Below are 19,334 nucleotides of genomic sequence, written 5' to 3' on the forward strand. Positions count from 1 at the left end.
AAATTACATTTTTATGGCAGTCCATATATTTTAGGGATGCAAATGAAAACTTGATGAACTAGAAAGCAAAATCCTTCCTCTAGAGGAGCCAGTTTGGTGCTGCATCTCATTGGTTCAGTACTAGAGAATTGGTTATGTTTACCGACAGAGATCCTCACTTGCTTTAAGCTACGTTCATAACAGCCTTGGCAACGCACGTACAAGCGGCCACTTCAAAGGAAAATTACATGTATACACATGTAAATGAGCACTTCAGGCTTCTCTCGCAAATTTTTAAGACCGTTTTTGGGCTCTACGTACAAAATGCGCGGCCACTGAACACACAATTAAATATAAACAAGGTTAAACTTTGACCGATGGGGGACTTGGTAGTGACGTATGGATGGTGTCTCTATTAATTCACCGCCAACCGTTTGGAAATTGATCATGAAGGAGACGTTAATATTCGCGGTTCGTGCACGGCACCGAGTCCTATCAGAATAGAGCTGTGAAAGAAAAAGCCTGAAGCAAGATTTACAAGACTTGCATCGCGTTTACAATTCGAAGTGTAGGTGGTGGACATGCGCTAGTAAACAAAAAGAAGAAGAAAAACAAGCCCCTCCTTGGTCGTTCAGTATAAACACATGGGCTAAATAGGCATTCAAGACGTGCATTTAGCTCGTGGCATCTGTGAATCTGCGTCAAATGCCCGGTGTGCCTGTAGCTTTAGAGCATCCTTGTGTGTTTGATCACCTTCCACTTTGCACTCAAAGCCATCTCCATTCTCTTCAGTGGTGGGTTTCTGGTTGGTTTTCTGGTTGTCCTCCTGAGCACTCTCACTGGTGTTGTACACCCACTTGATGGTGTCTTGCTGCAGAGACAACAATAAATCCAAAAAACAATTTTTTGGGGATAAATTAAAAGGAAATGGTAAAGAAAATGACCAATAGCAGATGCTTTTCTTGCAATACTGTGCACAAATTATATTAAAAAACTCTTTTTCCCTTCTTTTTACAGACTTTCAAACCCAACACAGAAGTTTGCCGTGTGTGCACATAGATAGAGGCTCAGGGATCGATGATGGTTGTTTCTGTCTGTTTGTGAGGTTTGGTGTCACAGTTGAGTTGGCAGTGCATACGCTGAAAAGCCTTCACAAACACATGGAGACACAGCCCTGAGTGAGACCACAAAAGCGAAACCCACACCAATCTCGTCAAGTTAGTCTAGCGTGCCTCACAGGCCTGTGTGTCTGTGTCGGTTCTCCACACCCAAACCCACACTGGATTGTCTGCCAGGGCTGCATGCTGCGGCTGCTCGCTGCGCTGCGGTGTTCTCGTGTACGCGCACAGACTGCTGCACGGAGAACGTAAAGAGAGGGTGGTTCCTCTGTCTCCACACTTGATATAAACCAGATCCCCTAGTAGTTTTGGAAACTGTGGTGCATCATTACACTCAAAGTCCCAACAGACTCTAATTATAATGACACACTCCACTGACTCCCACCGTACACTCAAAGAGCTGCTATTTTCACCAGTTCCCACCTTCTACAGGTGGTCTGACCATCTCATCCTCCTCACTTGTCTGCTGTCGACCGCTCTCTCATAATTAGAAAAGAGCTGCCTCACCCTCTTAACCCCCCCCCCCATCTTTCTTCTGCCACCTCCAGGTCCATTCTGCAGTCTTCCAGTCTCCCACAACAACCCCACTACTGTGAACCAGGGGTCAGCCCTCCAGAAGCCAAAACTATTTTTATTTCTGTGAAATGATCCAAGACAAGGAAACGTGGAGAAAGGGAGACGGGGGTAAACGGGAGCTAGGAAGTCTGTCTGCTCAGTTTAACAACTAGAAATAATTTGTTTTTGAAAACCTCATAAAGGACTTTTTTCTGTTTTATGACTATTTTTAACAACACATTTATTTGAGTTTTTCAAAACTTTCCCACTTGCATTTTGTCTTCTTCTTTGTTCTTGCCTCACCTGCGAGGGACGCCGGTACTTCCTGCAGGCGGTGACATGAGCGATCACGCTAGCGTGACTCTCCTTGCTCACATTGATGCCATTCACCTTGATGATGCACTGTCCCGGGTGGAGGCCGGCAGCGGCGGCCACTGTGCCTGTGGAGTGGCGGGGATTAGCACTTATTTCCAAACAGGTGCACGATGAAACAGGATTGAGGAACACAAGGTCATCCAATAAAAAGCCATTGTTCACAAACTGTGCACAAAATCAAGACAAGCTTTGCTGCCTTTTCATATTTACGTCTTTGCTTCCTGTTTTTAGCAGCTCAACAGGACCGAGAGGGAATGTGTTGTGCAGAGGGGGGAAGTTGCTTATCTGCAGCGGACAAGGACGCGATACCGATTATAGAAGAATCTTGAAGTTTAGTGCTATCATGGGGGAAAGAAAAAAAGACTAAATAGTCCTCCTATTTTTGACTATAGTGCCTTGAAATTGTACCAGCCGTAAGACACTTTCTTTCCAAAATTTTCATTCCCAAGTGTTCCAAGAATATCATCTTTCCAGCACGTTCAGGGTCTGCTACAGGGGCCCCTCCGGGTTGGACATGGTCGGCTGGCTTTCAGACCAGATGTACAAACCACCTCAGCTGACTCCTCTCAAAGTGCAGGAGCTGCAGCTCTAGAACAGCTGCCCTGTTGTGACAAATCTGTGGGATTAGTCGCAACAGCTGCATGCGAATGGTGCAGAACCAACTTATTTATTCACACTTTTAAACCCTCACAAGCACGCCCTCTGCCCAAATGCTCCTGTAAATCCCCAGATCCAAACTCAAAACTGGAGAGGAAAGCCTTTCTGGAATTGTTCAAGAGAACTGCTCAGTTAGATAAAACACATAAAAGTCTCATAAAAAAAATATTTTCTATTTTGTTTCATTCAAGTTAAGCAGACTTATATTATTGTCTATTCTTAACTTATGGGTAGCAAAAGGAGAATGTGTAACACTTTAATTTTAATGCTTTAATTTACCTGGGCTTTGTTATGTACAGTGTTTCCTCATCATGTCACGTTTTTGCTTAATTTTGCATGCCTTTTCTTTTTTTTAACACAGCAAAATGTGTTCTGCATCCTGATTGGCTATAGACCTTGTCAAACAATTACCATCGTGCTGTGTCTCCTGTACAGAACGAATTCAGTTTGCCAGATCTACATAAATCTTAGATTGCAGTTCTTTGTTTTTCTAATCTATAATACTGGACTTATTTTTCTACAAAGGTTTAAGAGTTAAAACAACAACCAGTGTGGAACAAGTGCAGAAAGGGTAATGCCTTTCTGAGAAAAGTGTATACAGTGTGTAGTGAGGGGTTTTACTGCTTACTCCCCCTTTGCGGATTTCACCTTTCGCTGGTTATTTTTAGAACGCAACTCCCACGATAAACAACGGCCCACTGTGCTGCGGTGGAAGCATGTCAGATTGTAAAATTGTCCTTTATGATAAACTTGGCTTCTTGGCTAATGCCTTGCTTAGAAGTTTTCCTTATGAAGAAGACACACCAGTATCCCAAACAACAACATATTCAAAGAAACACATGTAAACACAAAGATGAAGAACTTGCAAAAATATGGGATCTATGTACTGGTACTTTTATCCGTTTGGATTGTTTAAAAAAATGTGAAATTGCTCTGAGAACATCCAGACGAAGCTTTGGATTGTTTCTTGGTTGGGTCTTATCTGCCAGCAGCACGGATAGCAGCACTACTAAACACAATGCATTAGATTAAAGTTAAGAAACGTTTTGGTCATAGGAAGATTCTGAGATAGAATACAAATGCCTCTATTTAACCCCTTCATAGCAAATAACACCTGTGATCCTTGCAGCAGGTGTCTTCCAGATGTGTAACGTAAAACTGATGAGAAGCATCTGGCTGATGAAGCCACACACTTATCTCTTACCTCTCCCAACAGCGTGGACCACAGAAGGCCCAAATCCACGAATCTGAAAACCCAACCCATCAGCTGAGTCAGGGATCTTGACTGTCCTTGAGAGCAAAAAAAGAAGAGAAGAAAAGTTACTAAAGCTGAAAAACGTGGAAAAACCCAATCATTTAGGCATTCCTGTCAACTAAAGTCCAGCTTACTCTCTCGGCTTGGTGCTAACTAGGACTCTTATTGGTCCTTTGTTGGTGAAACATTGTCTGAGTATAACTTCTACTTCAGAGAACGATCTGAGGAAAACCAGGTCTCCATTTATGGCAAACAACTTCTTCCCGACCTCCAGGCCGGCCATCTACCAAGAAAAAAAACAAAATATCATAAGGGAAAAAAGAAACAAATCATCAAGAAATGCTTATAACGTTTTTTTATAAATACCTCAAGCAAAAAAAGAGAAAAATCCATTTTGGTCAAACAAACAAAGTGGTTTGAGTCGAGTAATCATTCATAGATTCAATAATTCTATCTATCTATCTATCTATCTATCTATCTATCTATCTATCTATCTATCTATCTATCTATCTATCTACATAGATAGATATTTGTTTTCGTGAAGGAAGCCCGCCCCCTTACCATCACTCATAACTAAGAGTCATCTTTTTACAAGCTCTCCTGCATTTTTGTTGCATTACCGGTGCAACAAATATTCAGTTATCCAGCCATACAGTTTTGAGCCAGATGCCAGCTCTGACTAGGACAACATAGACGCACATGGATCTAGTCGTCTCCAAGTGGATGCATCAGAATGGAGCGGAGCAGGGAGCTTGTGGCCTACTGATTGTATTTTCTACGTAACAAATAAATACAATTTTAAAACAAAGTTTTTTCCTCTGCCTCTTAATCATGAAAATTTGAATTAAAAAAACACTCAAAAATTGAAGGATGAATTTTAGGCTTCATTTTCTTTATGTATGTCATCAGTCATCAGAAAAATGCCAGAAGAACATGTTAAAAAAAAACTATAACCTAAAACCAAAATCTATAAACCTTCCGAACCACAATATATTCTTTATGATAAAGTTTAGGATCCATTTACCTTAATAAAAGATTTTTGAGAAGCTATAAATTAAAGTTAAACGGTCTAGTTCCCAAAGCCTGACATAGATCAGTCTAAGAGGGTGATGTAGTATCAAACATGCTGGAATGAAGTCAACAAGGTCATCTGTATGGGAGCCTTTTGTTTGCGTTCTTCACCTCCGCTGGAGAGCCCTTCTCCACAAATTTGATGATGGGAACTCTGTTTCTCTCTTCCAGGGTGAAGCCATAGCCTCCATCACTTGGCCTTATCTAGAAAAAAAACATGTGACGTCCCAAAGCAGCCGACTGAGACACTTTCACAGTCCAAACACACACAGAAAAACCAGAAGATGCTGCTAGTAGTAAGATAGCACCTGCTGTTTTATTCTGCTCACTCCTTCCAAAAGAATCCTTTTCTTGCTTACTGAGAAAGAAAATGTGACTTCTGCAGCATTTTCATTTCTTTTTTTATCCACAGCTGTGTGCTTTGGAAGGATTTACTGTTCTTTGAAGCTGCTTCAAGTGGTGCGACCAGTTAGAAAAGATCTTAACAGCTGATAGATCAATATACCACCAAGGAGAAACTCACCAGCAGAGACTTGGTGATGACATTTTCAACTATTTTTAGGTCATGCTTCAAAGGTTTGTGTTTGGTGTTGGATCCCTCCATTTCCTCATCAGCAAAGAAGCGAAACAGCAAAGGCTCATCCTTGAATTCACTTTTCTCCAGCACTGAGGGGAGTGACAAAAAAAAAAAAAACATTAGAAATAATCAAAAAGAGTTTAAAAAAATCAATATTTGGTAATGGAGTGCCATCCAAATTCTACAGGTTTTTGAAGATAATTTTTCAAAGCTGGTCTCTTCTTTACTCATAATGAGAGTCAAACAGCCTCGCGATGGACGGACAAATTATCCAGGGTGACCCCACCTTCGCCCAACAGTGGCTTGGATAGGCTCCAGCATCCCCATGACCCCCAGGGATTTAAACAGGTTTAGAAAATAAATGGATGGGAGTAAAAAAAAAATTACTCTGAAGTGTCTGTAAATTGAAAGAGAAGTCCACAATAATTACTAAAACGGTCGTGTGACTCAAGGACACGTTGAACTTAGTGCACACAGGGAAGCCAAATGCATGGTGCAAACATAACTTGTATTCAGTTTGAACTGTGGACTTTTGGAAAATGTGTGCACTTGCAAAACCCACATTTTATCTTTTTAGAGAAATTGAATTAAATTGGCTTATTTAATGCAGAACCTAAACTATCCCATTTACATATGGAGTTTCCTCAAGCAAAGTAACACACCTGCGGTTTGCATTACATAAGATAACATGCACAAACTGACCTAAAGAAGAGGGGAACCCCATCCATGCACATCCCTGCATCTCACTTTTGCATGAACTTAGTCTCTCTAGGAATATAGCATATCCTCTAAGACTTTAGTTTGGAAATAAAAAAGAGCCCTGAGGGGAAAAACAAGAGCTTCCATTTAACATTAACTCACTCCATTCCCCTTAAGATCAGATATGGTGCCAAAAGGTTTAATAGCCTCATCGTTAGGCCAAATAACTTACAGGCACGAATAGGAAAATTACCCCGGAGGCTGTGGAAGTGAAAGAAAGTTTGATGGCAGGGCTTGTTATGTTCCATAGATGTGCTGGTAAATTGTAGCGTGAGGCTGGGACTGCGGGCAATACTGGAGCAGTTACACTGTAAGGGCACTAGGAGACATGCTGTGACTCATGCTGCAGCCTGTATGATGTGGACTTTGGCATAAATGTAGCGTGGAGTTAAAAACAAACCTTACTTTTGTAAACAAGCTGTAACCACAGCTACAGTTCTTTTTTTTGGTGTGTGCTGGAGCAAACTTCGGTTGCTTAAAATTTATAGAAATACGCTTGGATGCATGAAGTTAATGATGGCTGTACAGAGTATCCACCAAGTGCATACATCTTTGCCGTAAGGAGAAAACTGCTATCTCAAAGACATCAAAGGGAATAAAAAAAACATAAATAGACAACGGGAATGGTTGTGTTCTTACAGTAAATGCTTAATTATGTTAGTCTCTAATGGAGAGATTTACAGAATCCATGTTGGAAACATCTTAAAATAGCTGAGAAACGGTGACGTACCGTGATGCATGAAGCCATTGTCGCATAGTTCCACACCCAAGATCAGAGCTTCTTCTCTTGATGTGCAGTCCCCCTGCAGGACAAGAGAAATCATGACAAAATCATAAAAATGTTTGGTTTCAATGATAATACAGAAATGAAAAAAAATGAAATATATATATATATATATATATATATATATATATATATATATATATATATATATATTATATATAATAAGCTGAAAAGAAAAACACCACACAGGTGTATTTTTCATAAAGCAGACAAATGAACACACTTATACTTTGTTACTGCATTCAAAAAAGTTCGGACCAGTGCTTTTTTCTAGTGCTTTACCTTATATGTAGACTGTTCTGACCTAAGTAGTAATATCCTAGTGGTGCAGCTATAAGACTATATGAAATCCACCTGCCATTTTGTGATGTTTACATCCTAAACCACAACTGTTGAAAGACCCACTCTAATAGAAATTGTGTTTTTAGGGCTTTTTTCTGATGATGTAGGATATCAGGAAAGAAAATTGACCTTATAATTGCAGTTCTGTGTTTTTCTTTAAATTCTGGTTAATAAGGAGCAGACAAAACAGCTGTTTAAAAAAGCTTTAAGTTGTTAAGTAAGATCCACAATCGGCAGGCCACAAACAAGCTCCCTGCTCCGCTCCATTCTGATGTAGACAAATAGACCCATGTACCGTATTATTTTCCTCGTCCAAGTTGGCATCTGGCTCAAAACTTACAACTAGATAGCTCCAATATTGCTCTCCACCGGCAATGTTATAGCTTGGGGTTGTGAGGAGCTGTAAGCTAGCAGTGTAAACAAAGGGATGATGGGAAGCGTTGGCAGGCTTATACATCACCAACAGTCCTGCCAACAGCTCAGAGCCTAATTTTTAATGAACTACGGCTGCTCTGCAGAAATTATGTCCTATAAAATGACATAGGTTTTATTAATTTTGGCTACAAACAACATAATCATCATGATCGGAGTGTGACTTTAAAATGCTAAAGCTTCCACTCAGAGACAATAACTATGAGGTAGAATCTTTTCCCCTCACTTTAATTTTGGATTCACAGAGTTATGATTTGATTTCACCCAACTGCATTAAGGATCACAATTTTTTTAAATTCCAAAACCTATTTCGCCTGGTTGTGAAAAATTATGTTGAGTTGTTTTAACATGAACAGAAATTGCATTAGCATTTTTGTGTCATTTAAATATCTAAAATAGAGACTGGTCTAAATCAAAAACTCAATTTTGTTATTGTGGACAACAGCACCATGTTTTTTCCACTAAGAGATGCAGATAAGTAAAAAACAAGTGAAAACAGAATGATCCCATAGTAAAACATCTTTCCTCCTTTTGTATCATTCAGGAACACCTTGTGCAATTGCAAAAATCATACAAGTTTTGCTCTAAATTTACCCTAAGGCTGATAGACACATTTGGCTTAAGCATCATAATAAAACCGTTCTGAACATTTCAAGGTACAAATGGAAACTATTATAAAAGCTTACCTGTGCTATTAGCCAGTCAATCAGCTTGTTAGCCATGACCACAGATTTGTATGTCCGCAAATGATAGTCTTTATCTCTGCATGAACACAGAAGCACAAACCTTTAGAAACTCGTCTTTAGCTGTTTGTTTATTGTCTCTAGAGTAAACCCTGTGAACTTGCAGCGCAGTAATTGGTCGGGCTATTCAACCACAATACCTAAAGGGTCTCTAACACTTCTGCCATGCAGGCATGGGTACTTTTTAAAGACAGGCAGAGAGTTTTTGAAGTTTGGTGACAGGAAAACAGCATTCCTCGAAGTGATGGTGGAATGGTGTTGCCTTTCTCAATGTTACCCACACAGCCGCAGCTTGCCAGACCCCGAGAATGCTGTTTGAAATTGAGCCGTGGCTTTCCCATGAACATGGGGGCCTCCCATGGGACACAGAGCGGCTGAGCAGCAGGGCCAGGAAAGTCTGTGACTTACAGCACCCAGACCGCCTGCACCACAGGCAAACACTCACTCTGACAAACACGCAACCACACACACATGATTTTCCATCACATGCAGACCAGACGAGTCAAACGAGGCTGAGTTTAAGTCCAATCTCAGCTGGCTGGTGTTCTTCAGAATGTGGTGCAGAAGAGGGTGAAAAGTTGCCCCGTTTTCTCTGCAATGGAACACTGTTATGCAAGTGTATCCTGTGTTTCTCTGAAGAGGCCGGGGCAGATGATTGGGCATGCTGCGCCGTTGCTCCACGTTGACCAGAAGAAGCAGCAGCGTTTCTCCTGAGTGGGATACCAGAACAGGAGAGACTCTGGGCCTCATCGGCTGGTGCTAAGTGAGGCTGTCAACTTGAAAAATGGGAGGTAAACAGCAGCCCAGTGGGCAGCCATATGTTGGGAGTGAGGAAACAGCAGTTTGCGGAATAACAGAAGAGAAGGTCAGAGAGGTGGTTTGAAACTTGCTCTCCAAATAAGAAAGTTCACTTGGACATTCTGTGAGTGAGAATGTAAGCAATTATATTTTAAAAGCACAAATCACCAGGAGGAAGTTAGAAGTTGAAGCTTTAATCAGCTCTTCTGTCCCAATAAATCTTTTAGGTAATTTGTCAATTGGAAATATTTCCACAAATGTCTCTAAATCTTGCGTTTCTGGAAAAATTTTGAGAATAATAAAGAAAAACTTTGTGTAATACAGGCTTTTCTGTTCAGTGTGAACATATTGTGTTCCATTTGTTGCATCGTGTAAGCCTGCAGCCACTTGTACATATTAAACAACTTTTCTCATTATGTCCTTCAAATTACTGTACAGGTCTAGTACTCCTTCTTAAATCTGCAAAAAAAGATCCTCTGGAATGACAAGATTTACTGATTTCTTTGGGTGAGGGGGTTGATTACTGTATCCTCCCCCCATTTGCCTCATCCTTCTTGCTTTGCCAGGAAATTCCACCTAATTAAGCAGGGACTGGTTGCTCCAATTAAATTCTGGCATTCCCAAGAGGCATTGTGCTTTTAGGGAGAACATGCTGAGGTAAAATGGTAGCTGACAACACTCAGTCCAACATCAAGAGGTTTAGCATGAAGACACCAATCCAGACCAGCCTTCTAAGCATTCAAACACATATTCACCCTTTTTTTGGTCTTAAGATGGAGCAGCAGAAATAAAGAGAATTCTTTGTTTGACTTTACGCTGGCTTAACATGCCCCACTTTACTGAGGAGGAATTATTTTAACTGTGAAATTTAAGCTCCTCTCCAGGCCTTTTGAAATCAAACATTTGAAGTGATGCTGTCCAGAAAAGCTCCAAAGCTGCCTGAAAATGCTATCCAAAGATATTCAGAGGAGGTAGCTCTGCCAAAATAGAAGCAACGTTAAAAAAAAAGCTTAAAAATTATTTTTTTAAAGTCCTTACTAACAAGATATTCAATAAAACTAATTTTTAAAAACTCATGACGTCAATTGATGCAAATACGTTTCTAACTGCTTTTGCTAAAATCCATCCATATTTCTCCTCTACTGTGTAATGAAAACTGGAAATCATTCCAGCATCAAGGGGTTGAAAGCAAGACATTTTTTCCAACAGATTAATGATTTTATAACAATATAGCTGTTACTTAATTTACATTACTGAAAATTTTGAGCCAGCTGTTTTGTATTTTCATGTGTTCTGATAAAAGCTGTTAATCTCTGTTAATCTCGGCATCTTAAAGGGAAAAACAAAATGCAAAAACTAAATTGTTATTAGTAAAGTTTATCTATCTTTAAAAAGAGACCTTTTCACTTAAAGGCTCAAAAACGTTTCAGAAAAAATCTCAGCATGGTTGGATTAGACCTCACTTGAGAATAATTTAAATAGCAATAAAAAGGATAAAAATGGTAATTGGTGTATACTTGTATAGCGCTTTTCCACCTTCCTCGAAATCCCAAAGCCCTTTTCGGTCACAGTCCCTTTCACACAATGATGGTGGCTGCACTGGAGGCAAGGTGGGTTTAGTGTCTAGCCCAAGGACACTTCAACACATGGGCAGGCAAGGCGGGAATCGAACCTCCAAATTTTCCAATCAGAGGTCAACCGGCCTACCACTGCACCATGGCCACTCCAAAAACTAAACGTTCATTAAAAAAAATAAAAAAAAACAGTTGAGCTGTTTTATTTCAGCTTATTTCAGTCAACATAAAAAATACTGCTCTAAACTTTAAGCTCAAACATTCAAATGGGCTAAATTTCAGTTACCAGCTTTGTGTTTTGAGACCGAGCAGATAAAACCTTCAAATCCCCAAACTGTCAGAATCTTTAGCAAATTCTTAAAAACAAAAAGCTTGCATTTCCTTCTCTCCCTTATTCTGGTTCAACTGTTACTTTTAGGACTCAGTGGACATTTTCTAAGTGATTGGAAAGAAGTGGAAAGCTAGGAGGACGTGTACCTGATGACAGGGGTGAAGAGGCTATGAAGACGGCAGTAAAGGCGTACACCCTGAGGACCAAAAAAAGACATGTGAATTCAGTGAAAGGTCGGTCAACTTTGAAATAAGTGTTAGCCTCTTTACCTTGGATATAACATCGTACATATCACTCCTGGGATGGAAGGTGCCATCGTCATAGCGGAAGCGGTACAGCACGGGCTCGGGTTTGAACTGATGCTTGTCTGTGACTGAAATAAAACACAGACGGAAACACAAGGAGCTTTTTGCTTCATTTATGAGGGGGAAAAGTATATTGTCAAACCACTAGGGAGCATTATTCATCTAGCATCTAGCATTATTCATCTAGGCCTGTGTGTAGGAACAAGCTTTCCGGACAAGAGCAAGACTCCAACCTCACACAAAGCCGTCACAGATAACACAGCTGCTCAGAGCACTATGCCCCAGTTGCTTTGGGGGCGACTTTTACCCAGAGCTTCCCACACAAATAAAAGCTGCCTGTGTGTTCATGGCTAAAGCCATGCAGGTTCCATTAAGAGTTCTTCTGAAAAGATATTCTATCGTTTTTCTCATGGGGATTTCTAACAGCAGCATAGTGAGCGGCGTTCCTCCCTGACAGGGAGTCCAATCTTATTTCACAATGAGGAAGCGATAAAGTCCCCCTGAGTGATTTAAAATACAACTTGACTTAGGGGCCTGCTCTTTAAAGAACAGATACAAGCAGGGCAGTATGTGCTGCTTTATGTAAACGTGTACAGGATCTGCTCACTTAAGCCCAGAGCAACTGAGAGAATATTACACAAACCTCGAGTCAAGCAGCAATAAATATTTATGGCACCTCAGCTAAACTTGATGTCAAACAAGCGTTGAGGAGGCACGCATGCAAAAAAACATACATAAAACAGCTGCTTTCACACAAGTAACAACCAACTGGTTACTGAAGGTTAAAACATTGAGCAGGACCAACCATGGTGGATGATGCCATTCTCCAGCAGAGCCTGGCCCAAGTGAACCCCTTCCTCAGGGTTTGCTGTCTCCCCAATTTCCATCAGCCAAGGAACAAGCTCACTTTGGAGACAAAAAACAAAACATCTCACAGAAAGAAAGTTGAGTTTAATGTAGGTAAGTTATTAAAGGAATGGGGGAGAGACAGGACAAACATTTTACTTTAAAATGATAGCAGTAATAATAACAAACAGACACAGTTCTGGTGGAAGGACGATTTATTTACTGTTAGAACAACCACAGACCTTTGCTTCTTGTGTTTTGTCTAGTTTTACATCATTTATTTTACAGACGCCACTATCTTATACAAAGTATTTAACCGACTCTTGGGCAAAGCTGAATGAAAAACATGAGAAAAAGGAAATAAACCTCCCACTAGAAAAAAAAAAAACATTATCTAATGCTTAGATGGCTCAAATAGGCTAAATGGGATAATTCTCTGTAATTTAATGTCTAAGGGAAGAAGGCAGATGGAGAACGATGGTCAGAGGACCAAGTAAGAGGGGGACAATGAACAAGGAAGACTGGCAAGCACAGCAGCAGCCCGCCTGATTACATCCTTTATGTCCCGTCTCTCCACAAAAGCCAAACAAACACAGCCAGTAGCTCCACTGGAATTCCCTGGAACTGGCTTTCAGGCCACGATAGAAGCAGAAGGGTGTCAAGCTCGAGTCAAATGGAACATTTTGCAAAGATTTAGGAGAAACAACAAGCCAAAAGCTGCCCACCTCAAACATCTTGCTCTCTTTAACCGCTGATCTATGCAGTTTGTTTCTCCCCACCACAGACACAAACCTTTGACCATGATTTATTTGAAACAAAACAAAGCAAAAACTCATTTAGAAAGCTTCGCTTTTTTACCTAGTAACACCCAAACCTAAGGAATGTATTACTCAAATAATATCTTTTAACATTTTTGGACTTGTAGTGTATGAACTACAAGGTTAACATAAAGCTTGTAAACACTGTGGTCACATATCCATCAGTGTGTTTCTGCCTTTTTTTTAAGAGTCCAGGCACAAACTCCTATGGTTTATAGATAATATATAAGTTATTCATACAGTTGGGGTTGCACATTATTTGTTTCTAAAGCACCCCATGATAGACAATGCACTTTTGCTCTACACATGGTGGCACCATCTGTCACCATGAAAACAATGTACAAAAACGTACAGTGCCAGTCAGTAAAGATAGCTTGTAGTTTTTTTTCTTTATGTTGTGTTGAATTAATAAAAACTCAGCTGCAAGTAGTTTTGCTAACCAAATTTTCTCAGAAACACAACGGTTTTAAATAACTTGCTGTTTACCTTCAAGCAATAAAGCTGTAACAAAACATGAGCTTTAGTTTCACAAGGTCACGACATTATCGAGTTTTACCGGTTTGTGTTCTTTCATTAAACAACAATCAGACATTAAGGAAAATTTGAAGTCGTGTCAATTGTTTTTAACCTCCAACAAACTAAACTTGCATCAAAAAACTGAAAATAAAAATACTTTGTTCTCTTTTCCTTCTTTTTGGTTTTAAAATAGGACGGGAACATCTGGCTAGGTGGTTGTCACACGCATTTTCTTTGATGAATTACTCTGTTGCAGAAAACCAACCACAAATGAGATTGTGCTATTTGAAGAGGAGGAGTTGGAAGTCACAGAAATAGCCCTGAAGCTGAAAAAGAAAAGTCGAGAGGAGGCGTGGTGAGAGAATAAAGCCGGTGCATTTCACAATGGAAGGAGTGGGTTGAGCTGAAGCCATAGGCAATGTGGTTTTCATTAAAGACATGTGACGATGTTTCTGCGTTTGACAATTACGCCTACATGTAATCATCTCCAAAAATCCTCGTAGACAGGGGACTAGACCAAAAAAAGTGGCCAACCAGGTGTTTTATGTGACTAGAGGGTTTTCAGATAGATCCTCTCTGGAGCTGCTTTCTCACCACTTGATCTTCACAGACTCTAGATGACCGCATATGATAAGTATTTGATCCTTTAATCTTTTCAGCTGACACTTCCATTCCTTCCCCAGACCACAAGGGATCTGGTGTTGTCTGCATGGACCATAAGAGAAAGTAATGCTCCTCTCCAAACCACCACTCCATGTAAGTTGGCCACAGATCTGTCTATAGGACTTTTTGGTTGTCGCTTTTTAGTTTCCCTCAATGCTTTTAAAAATACCAGATTTTCTTTCTTTTTTTTCTTTTTTTTTTTGGGACAAGACTGCTTAAGCTAGAGTGATTTGTGCGAGGCCAAAAAACCTCTTAGAAGATTTAAACAATTCGAAAACACCTGTTTCTTTAAAACGAAGGACGGAAAGCTGACAAGGCAAAAGTGTAAAAAAGGTTTCAGGGAAGACATAAATACAGTTTGGTTTGAACAGCATCAAAACCAACAGTGTCATGTCAAGATCTTGTTTTTTTTCTCGAAAATGATTGAGTCTTGTGACTCAATACAAAAGGCGAATGCAACTTTAAAGTTGGAACCAGACGTCTGCTGATGTTATGATCCAATTCCGACACCTTATCACTCACAATACTTGATCCTCATACTGACGCACAAAAGGCCAGTACCCAAATGCAACATGACTTTTAGAGCCGAACTTTTCACTTCAGGAAATCCAAGATAAACTGAAAAACATTGATGTGCAAACTATGGCTATATCACATAGTGTGAGCAAATGAAAATCAAGTTACCCACTTATGCATGCCTAAAACAAGAAAGCCCAAACGACACTTTCAATTTTCACAAAAAGCATGATGGAAACATTTTAGCTCTCAAAAGTAAATAAGAAATAAAGATAAATAATCCTTCTCATCAGATTTAGCAATGATGGTTGTAGAAGTGACACAAGAATCAACGTCAGGCAGTTCTTCAGGCAATAAAATGGGGGGGGAGCATGTTATTGAGCTACACAGCAATACCTTTTTTTTTTTTTTAGTTTGCCATTAAAGAGATTGTCTTCATTATACACCACAGCAAAAATATCAATTGATTGATTGATTGACAGGATTGGATTTCTATGAGACTAAAAGTCTTCTGAACATGTGCATGACCTTTTCCCTACATGCTGTATTTCAAAAGGCCATCATATTTAAAACTAAGAGCTTAGAAAATAAGGAGAGTTCAGTGTATATTTCCTATCACATTAAGAAACAGTTTTGTAGATACAAAATACCTCACAAAAACATATCAATAGCAAGAGCCTTACCTTCCCAGAAAACACTTGGGAAAGGTGGTGAGCTTGCGTTTCCGATCCTTTATGAGGTTCCCCTTGGTCATGAGGTGGTAGAGCTTCTCTCCTTTCTCTGAGACCATAACCCAAGTGTCCTGCTCCATACCAAGTCTCAAACCTAAGCAAGGGAAGGAAAGGGTGCAAATAAACCACAAATAAGTTCCTTTTTTACAATGATAGCAAGATATTTATAGCTCTTTCAGACTCAAAAATCGTGGAAATACAACAACTATCAAAGTTTTGCTGTAAACTCTTATGCAAGTGAACAAAACCAAAAAGCTGATGATAGGAATTTAAAGCAGTCTCTCACTTTTCCTCCGCTCCCTTTCTTGCATGATGGCCTCCAGCCACTCCTGTTTTTCTTCTGGGGTGTTCGCCATGCAGACAAACCACTTGTTCTTGGCTGTGTTGTGGATCTTCCAGCCGTTGTTCACAATGTTCCCGCTGCTGTGGTAGTCAGCTGCAAGGTAGATATGGAGGGAACACCAACAAAAGTAATCATGACTCAAAGTTTTATAGCCATCCTTTTCCCAGGAATGGTCCAACAAAACACCCTATTTGACTCACAGAAACTTTTTTTAAAGGGTGACACATCAGTTTGTGACGTTAGTGATCATTTCCCTATAAGTAGAATCACTTGACAGTTGAAAATAATTTAGATAAACTGTAATAAAGCGTTTTCCACACATCACTGTGAGATTAACATCTGAGGAAAAATCAGACAGCAACACAAATCGTCTGTCCTCAACATTCAGTCCCAAGTGACTTACAGTGAAGGTTTTCGGGATTTTTTTTTAAAGTAAAAACTGAAACTAAATTAAAACTAAAATCAAATTAAAAAAGCTGGGAATACTTTCATTATATGTCCAACCATCTGGTGTGGGCACTCAGCTAAAAAGATGGGCTGAATAAGAACAGAGGGGGCAGAGGGGGATGATGAATAGCTGTGGTACGCACAAGCATGTGGTAAGGGGATGCTGGGAATGTTTGGCAGTAGCTCCAGTCCTGAGAAAATGTAACTCTTAAGTAAAGTAGAGGGCTTAAAAGGCTTCTAATGTTGTGGGACCCAAGAAGAAGCCATGGGCTATGTTCGAATTCCCACCCTAACCCCTAACTTTAAAAAACTAAAAAAGTGTGGGACTATGTAGCGCCTTGGATTTTAAAAGCAATTTGGACACCATGCTCAATACTTTTTTCTTTTTTTTAAACGGAAAATATGTCGTCACCAATTTTCTGAAGTGAAAATCTTATTGATATGAGTGCATCTATTTATGTTCAGATAATGGATACGTTGATGGTTTATTAAAAAAAAAAAACATTTCAATACAGTTTAGGGGATTTAGGCATTTTGGATCTGGATGACAGTTGGACGGACGGACAGACGGACGGACAGACGAAAACCTTTTCAGTTTCCTTTATCAAGCCTGCTGTTTGTAATAAAACAAATATTAAATAATGTTTGCACATGTATTTAACTAACAAAGCAAACAAAAATAATGGCAGCAGCCATTTAAACCCAAATAAATGTATTATATTAGATATTTAGCAGGTGCTTCATTGTGAAAACTGCCACATTTTGCTCTTGCAGCTAACCCTTTCTTCATCTTATCCTGGCTAAAAACTACAAAATATGGTGGTGTTCTACAGAAGTCCTTTGCTTCTAGATGTCACAGGTGTTTTTGTATTTAAGTTCAATAAACTTACAAAGCCCTCAGCCCAAACCTAGTGATGAATTCTGTCCAACAAAGGTTCCAGCTCCAAAATAAAAGCTTTTGTTGGCAAAGGTAGATTTCCTTCTCTAAATAGACTGGTTAGAAAAAAACCAACCAGAGCTTCATGGACATATTAGAAAGATTTACCTGAAAATAATTTGGCTAAAACTGAGTTAGAAATAGTAATTAACTTCAAATTGTTTTTTTCAAATAGATTTTGATAATGAAATGGGGTTTGGTTGTAAAATGAAAACATTATTGGACCCTTAAGAAAAACAACTGATTCTCGACATACTATTTTATTTGGATAATTATTTCCATAACTATGCGGACATTTAACATTTTTCTCCAGCTGGCTGTTGGCTTTTCTCTGTGAGGCTATAGCATGGTACAAACCACTTTAATCATCTGTTATAATCAAGGCTAAAAGCATATATAATGCTGCGTTCTCTCTGTGGAACGCCTCAAAGGCATGTTTTAACCTCGGGCAGCAAGTGTGTGCCTGGAAAAAAGTTGAGGCACTTTCATTACACAGGAATCCAAGCTAAAATACTCGCGTCGCCCTGAATTTCAAATTGAGATCCTATGGCTGTGGTGCAGAACACCCACAAGTTTCTGCTCTGCTGCCTGCTTCGCATGTTTATCCTCCTGCTCGCTTCAGACCCAAATCCATCCATCTCTCACTGGAAACACCAAACACAACTCCCCGTGTGTGCCTGCTGGAAAGGAAATGATGGCTTCTACAAATATAAATGATAATCAGCGGCTATGACAGCCAAAAGACTCAAAAGCACAAGTTCACCAGCATAAGCAGTAGAACAGCCTCAAGGGCATGTAACTACCGGTATGTGTGTTAAAAAGCTCAAAGGTAATTCATATTCTTCCACTAAAACAAATATAATCTCGCCAATTTCCTCTCAGGATTACATGTTTCTTTTAACTTGTTGAAGAGCATAAATCAGTTCCCGAGAGTGAGGTACATTCTCACCTGTGCCGTCATCCACGTTCTCCACTTCCATCACTTCAGTGTTGATTCTTCCTCTGAACAGGTAGCGAGGACCCTCACTGGTCGCTTTGCTGTTTTTCAGTCGCCTTTGACGAAATAACAGCAAGTACAAAAAATTTCAAAAGGAAATTATATTTGAAGAAATGTTCTGATTCAACGTAAATAAGGAACCAGTTTTAGTGAGACTAATATGCCACTTAAAGTATTTTATTTTTGAAGGAAAGTGTTAGCCTTAACATTAAAAATCAAACTTGTTATATGATCATCGTTCCTTGATTTCAATTCTTTTGTTACAAAATGGGCAGACGGTTGGATCCATTTTCAGCAGGTTCATTAGCTCAGCTAAAAGTCCACAAAGTTAAATCAGGGTCAGGTAGGCAGGGGTCAATAACGAGCATGGGAGCATCAGAAAAGAGACTGGGGTAGTCAGGATCCAGGCAAGATTCGGGGCAGACGGCAGGCAAACAGAGTAATGGACAAAACAGGGTCAAGAAATCAGGTCTTGATATAATGCTCGGTAATGCAGGCAGAGTGCCACAAACAATAATTTTGCACTGAGTGAGGCTCAGTGCAGTGCTTCAGTATACTGTGAGTGATTGCAAATGAAAGTCAGGTGTGTGGCATCCAGAAACTGTGTGCTGGGGTTGCTGGGAGATGTGGTGTTTAGAAGGTTCCTGCCGATGACCAGAGGGGGACACAGAGCTCTGACTTATGACATCTTTACATTCATTCAAAGTTTTATAAATGACGGGATAAAAAAATTATCTGGACCTCAAAAGGTGCAAAAATTTCAGATAATGCAAACTGGACAACCAGGGAGTGACTTTTTTTTATCTTTTTCTACTGGTTACAAGCCACCTGCCACCTACAGTCGGAAGAGGCTTGGTGAAAAATA

The 19,334-nt window shown here is 39.8% G+C and overlaps 1 protein-coding gene across 2 annotated transcripts in view; it reads right to left on the minus strand.

Annotated features, from left to right (window-relative positions):
* The window catches only part of prex2 (phosphatidylinositol-3,4,5-trisphosphate-dependent Rac exchange factor 2), a 94,225-nt gene that overhangs the window by 49,855 nt on the left and 25,036 nt on the right, over positions 1-19,334 (minus strand). Inside the window, exons 8-21 of one of the 2 annotated variants that reach the window (XM_023949895.2) lie at positions 18,422-18,525; positions 16,032-16,181; positions 15,698-15,839; positions 12,461-12,561; positions 11,620-11,723; positions 11,497-11,546; positions 8,591-8,666; positions 7,077-7,149; positions 5,534-5,676; positions 5,122-5,214; positions 4,074-4,222; positions 3,889-3,974; positions 1,956-2,092; positions 733-850 (exon numbers count right to left, since the gene is read on the minus strand). In XM_023949895.2, coding sequence (XP_023805663.1) covers positions 733-850; positions 1,956-2,092; positions 3,889-3,974; positions 4,074-4,222; positions 5,122-5,214; positions 5,534-5,676; positions 7,077-7,149; positions 8,591-8,666; positions 11,497-11,546; positions 11,620-11,723; positions 12,461-12,561; positions 15,698-15,839; positions 16,032-16,181; positions 18,422-18,525 — 1,526 coding nt within the window. Of the gene's footprint in view, positions 1-732; positions 851-1,925; positions 2,093-3,888; positions 3,975-4,073; positions 4,223-5,121; positions 5,215-5,533; positions 5,677-7,076; positions 7,150-8,590; positions 8,667-11,496; positions 11,547-11,619; positions 11,724-12,460; positions 12,562-15,697; positions 15,840-16,031; positions 16,182-18,421; positions 18,526-19,334 lie in introns of both variants that reach the window. The other variant, XM_078938683.1, reaches the window with a different exon arrangement.

This window comes from Oryzias latipes, chromosome 20 (genome assembly GCF_053564925.1).
Source record: "Oryzias latipes strain Hd-rR chromosome 20, Olatipes_Hd-rR_3.1".
Taxonomy (NCBI): domain Eukaryota; kingdom Metazoa; phylum Chordata; class Actinopteri; order Beloniformes; family Adrianichthyidae; genus Oryzias; species Oryzias latipes.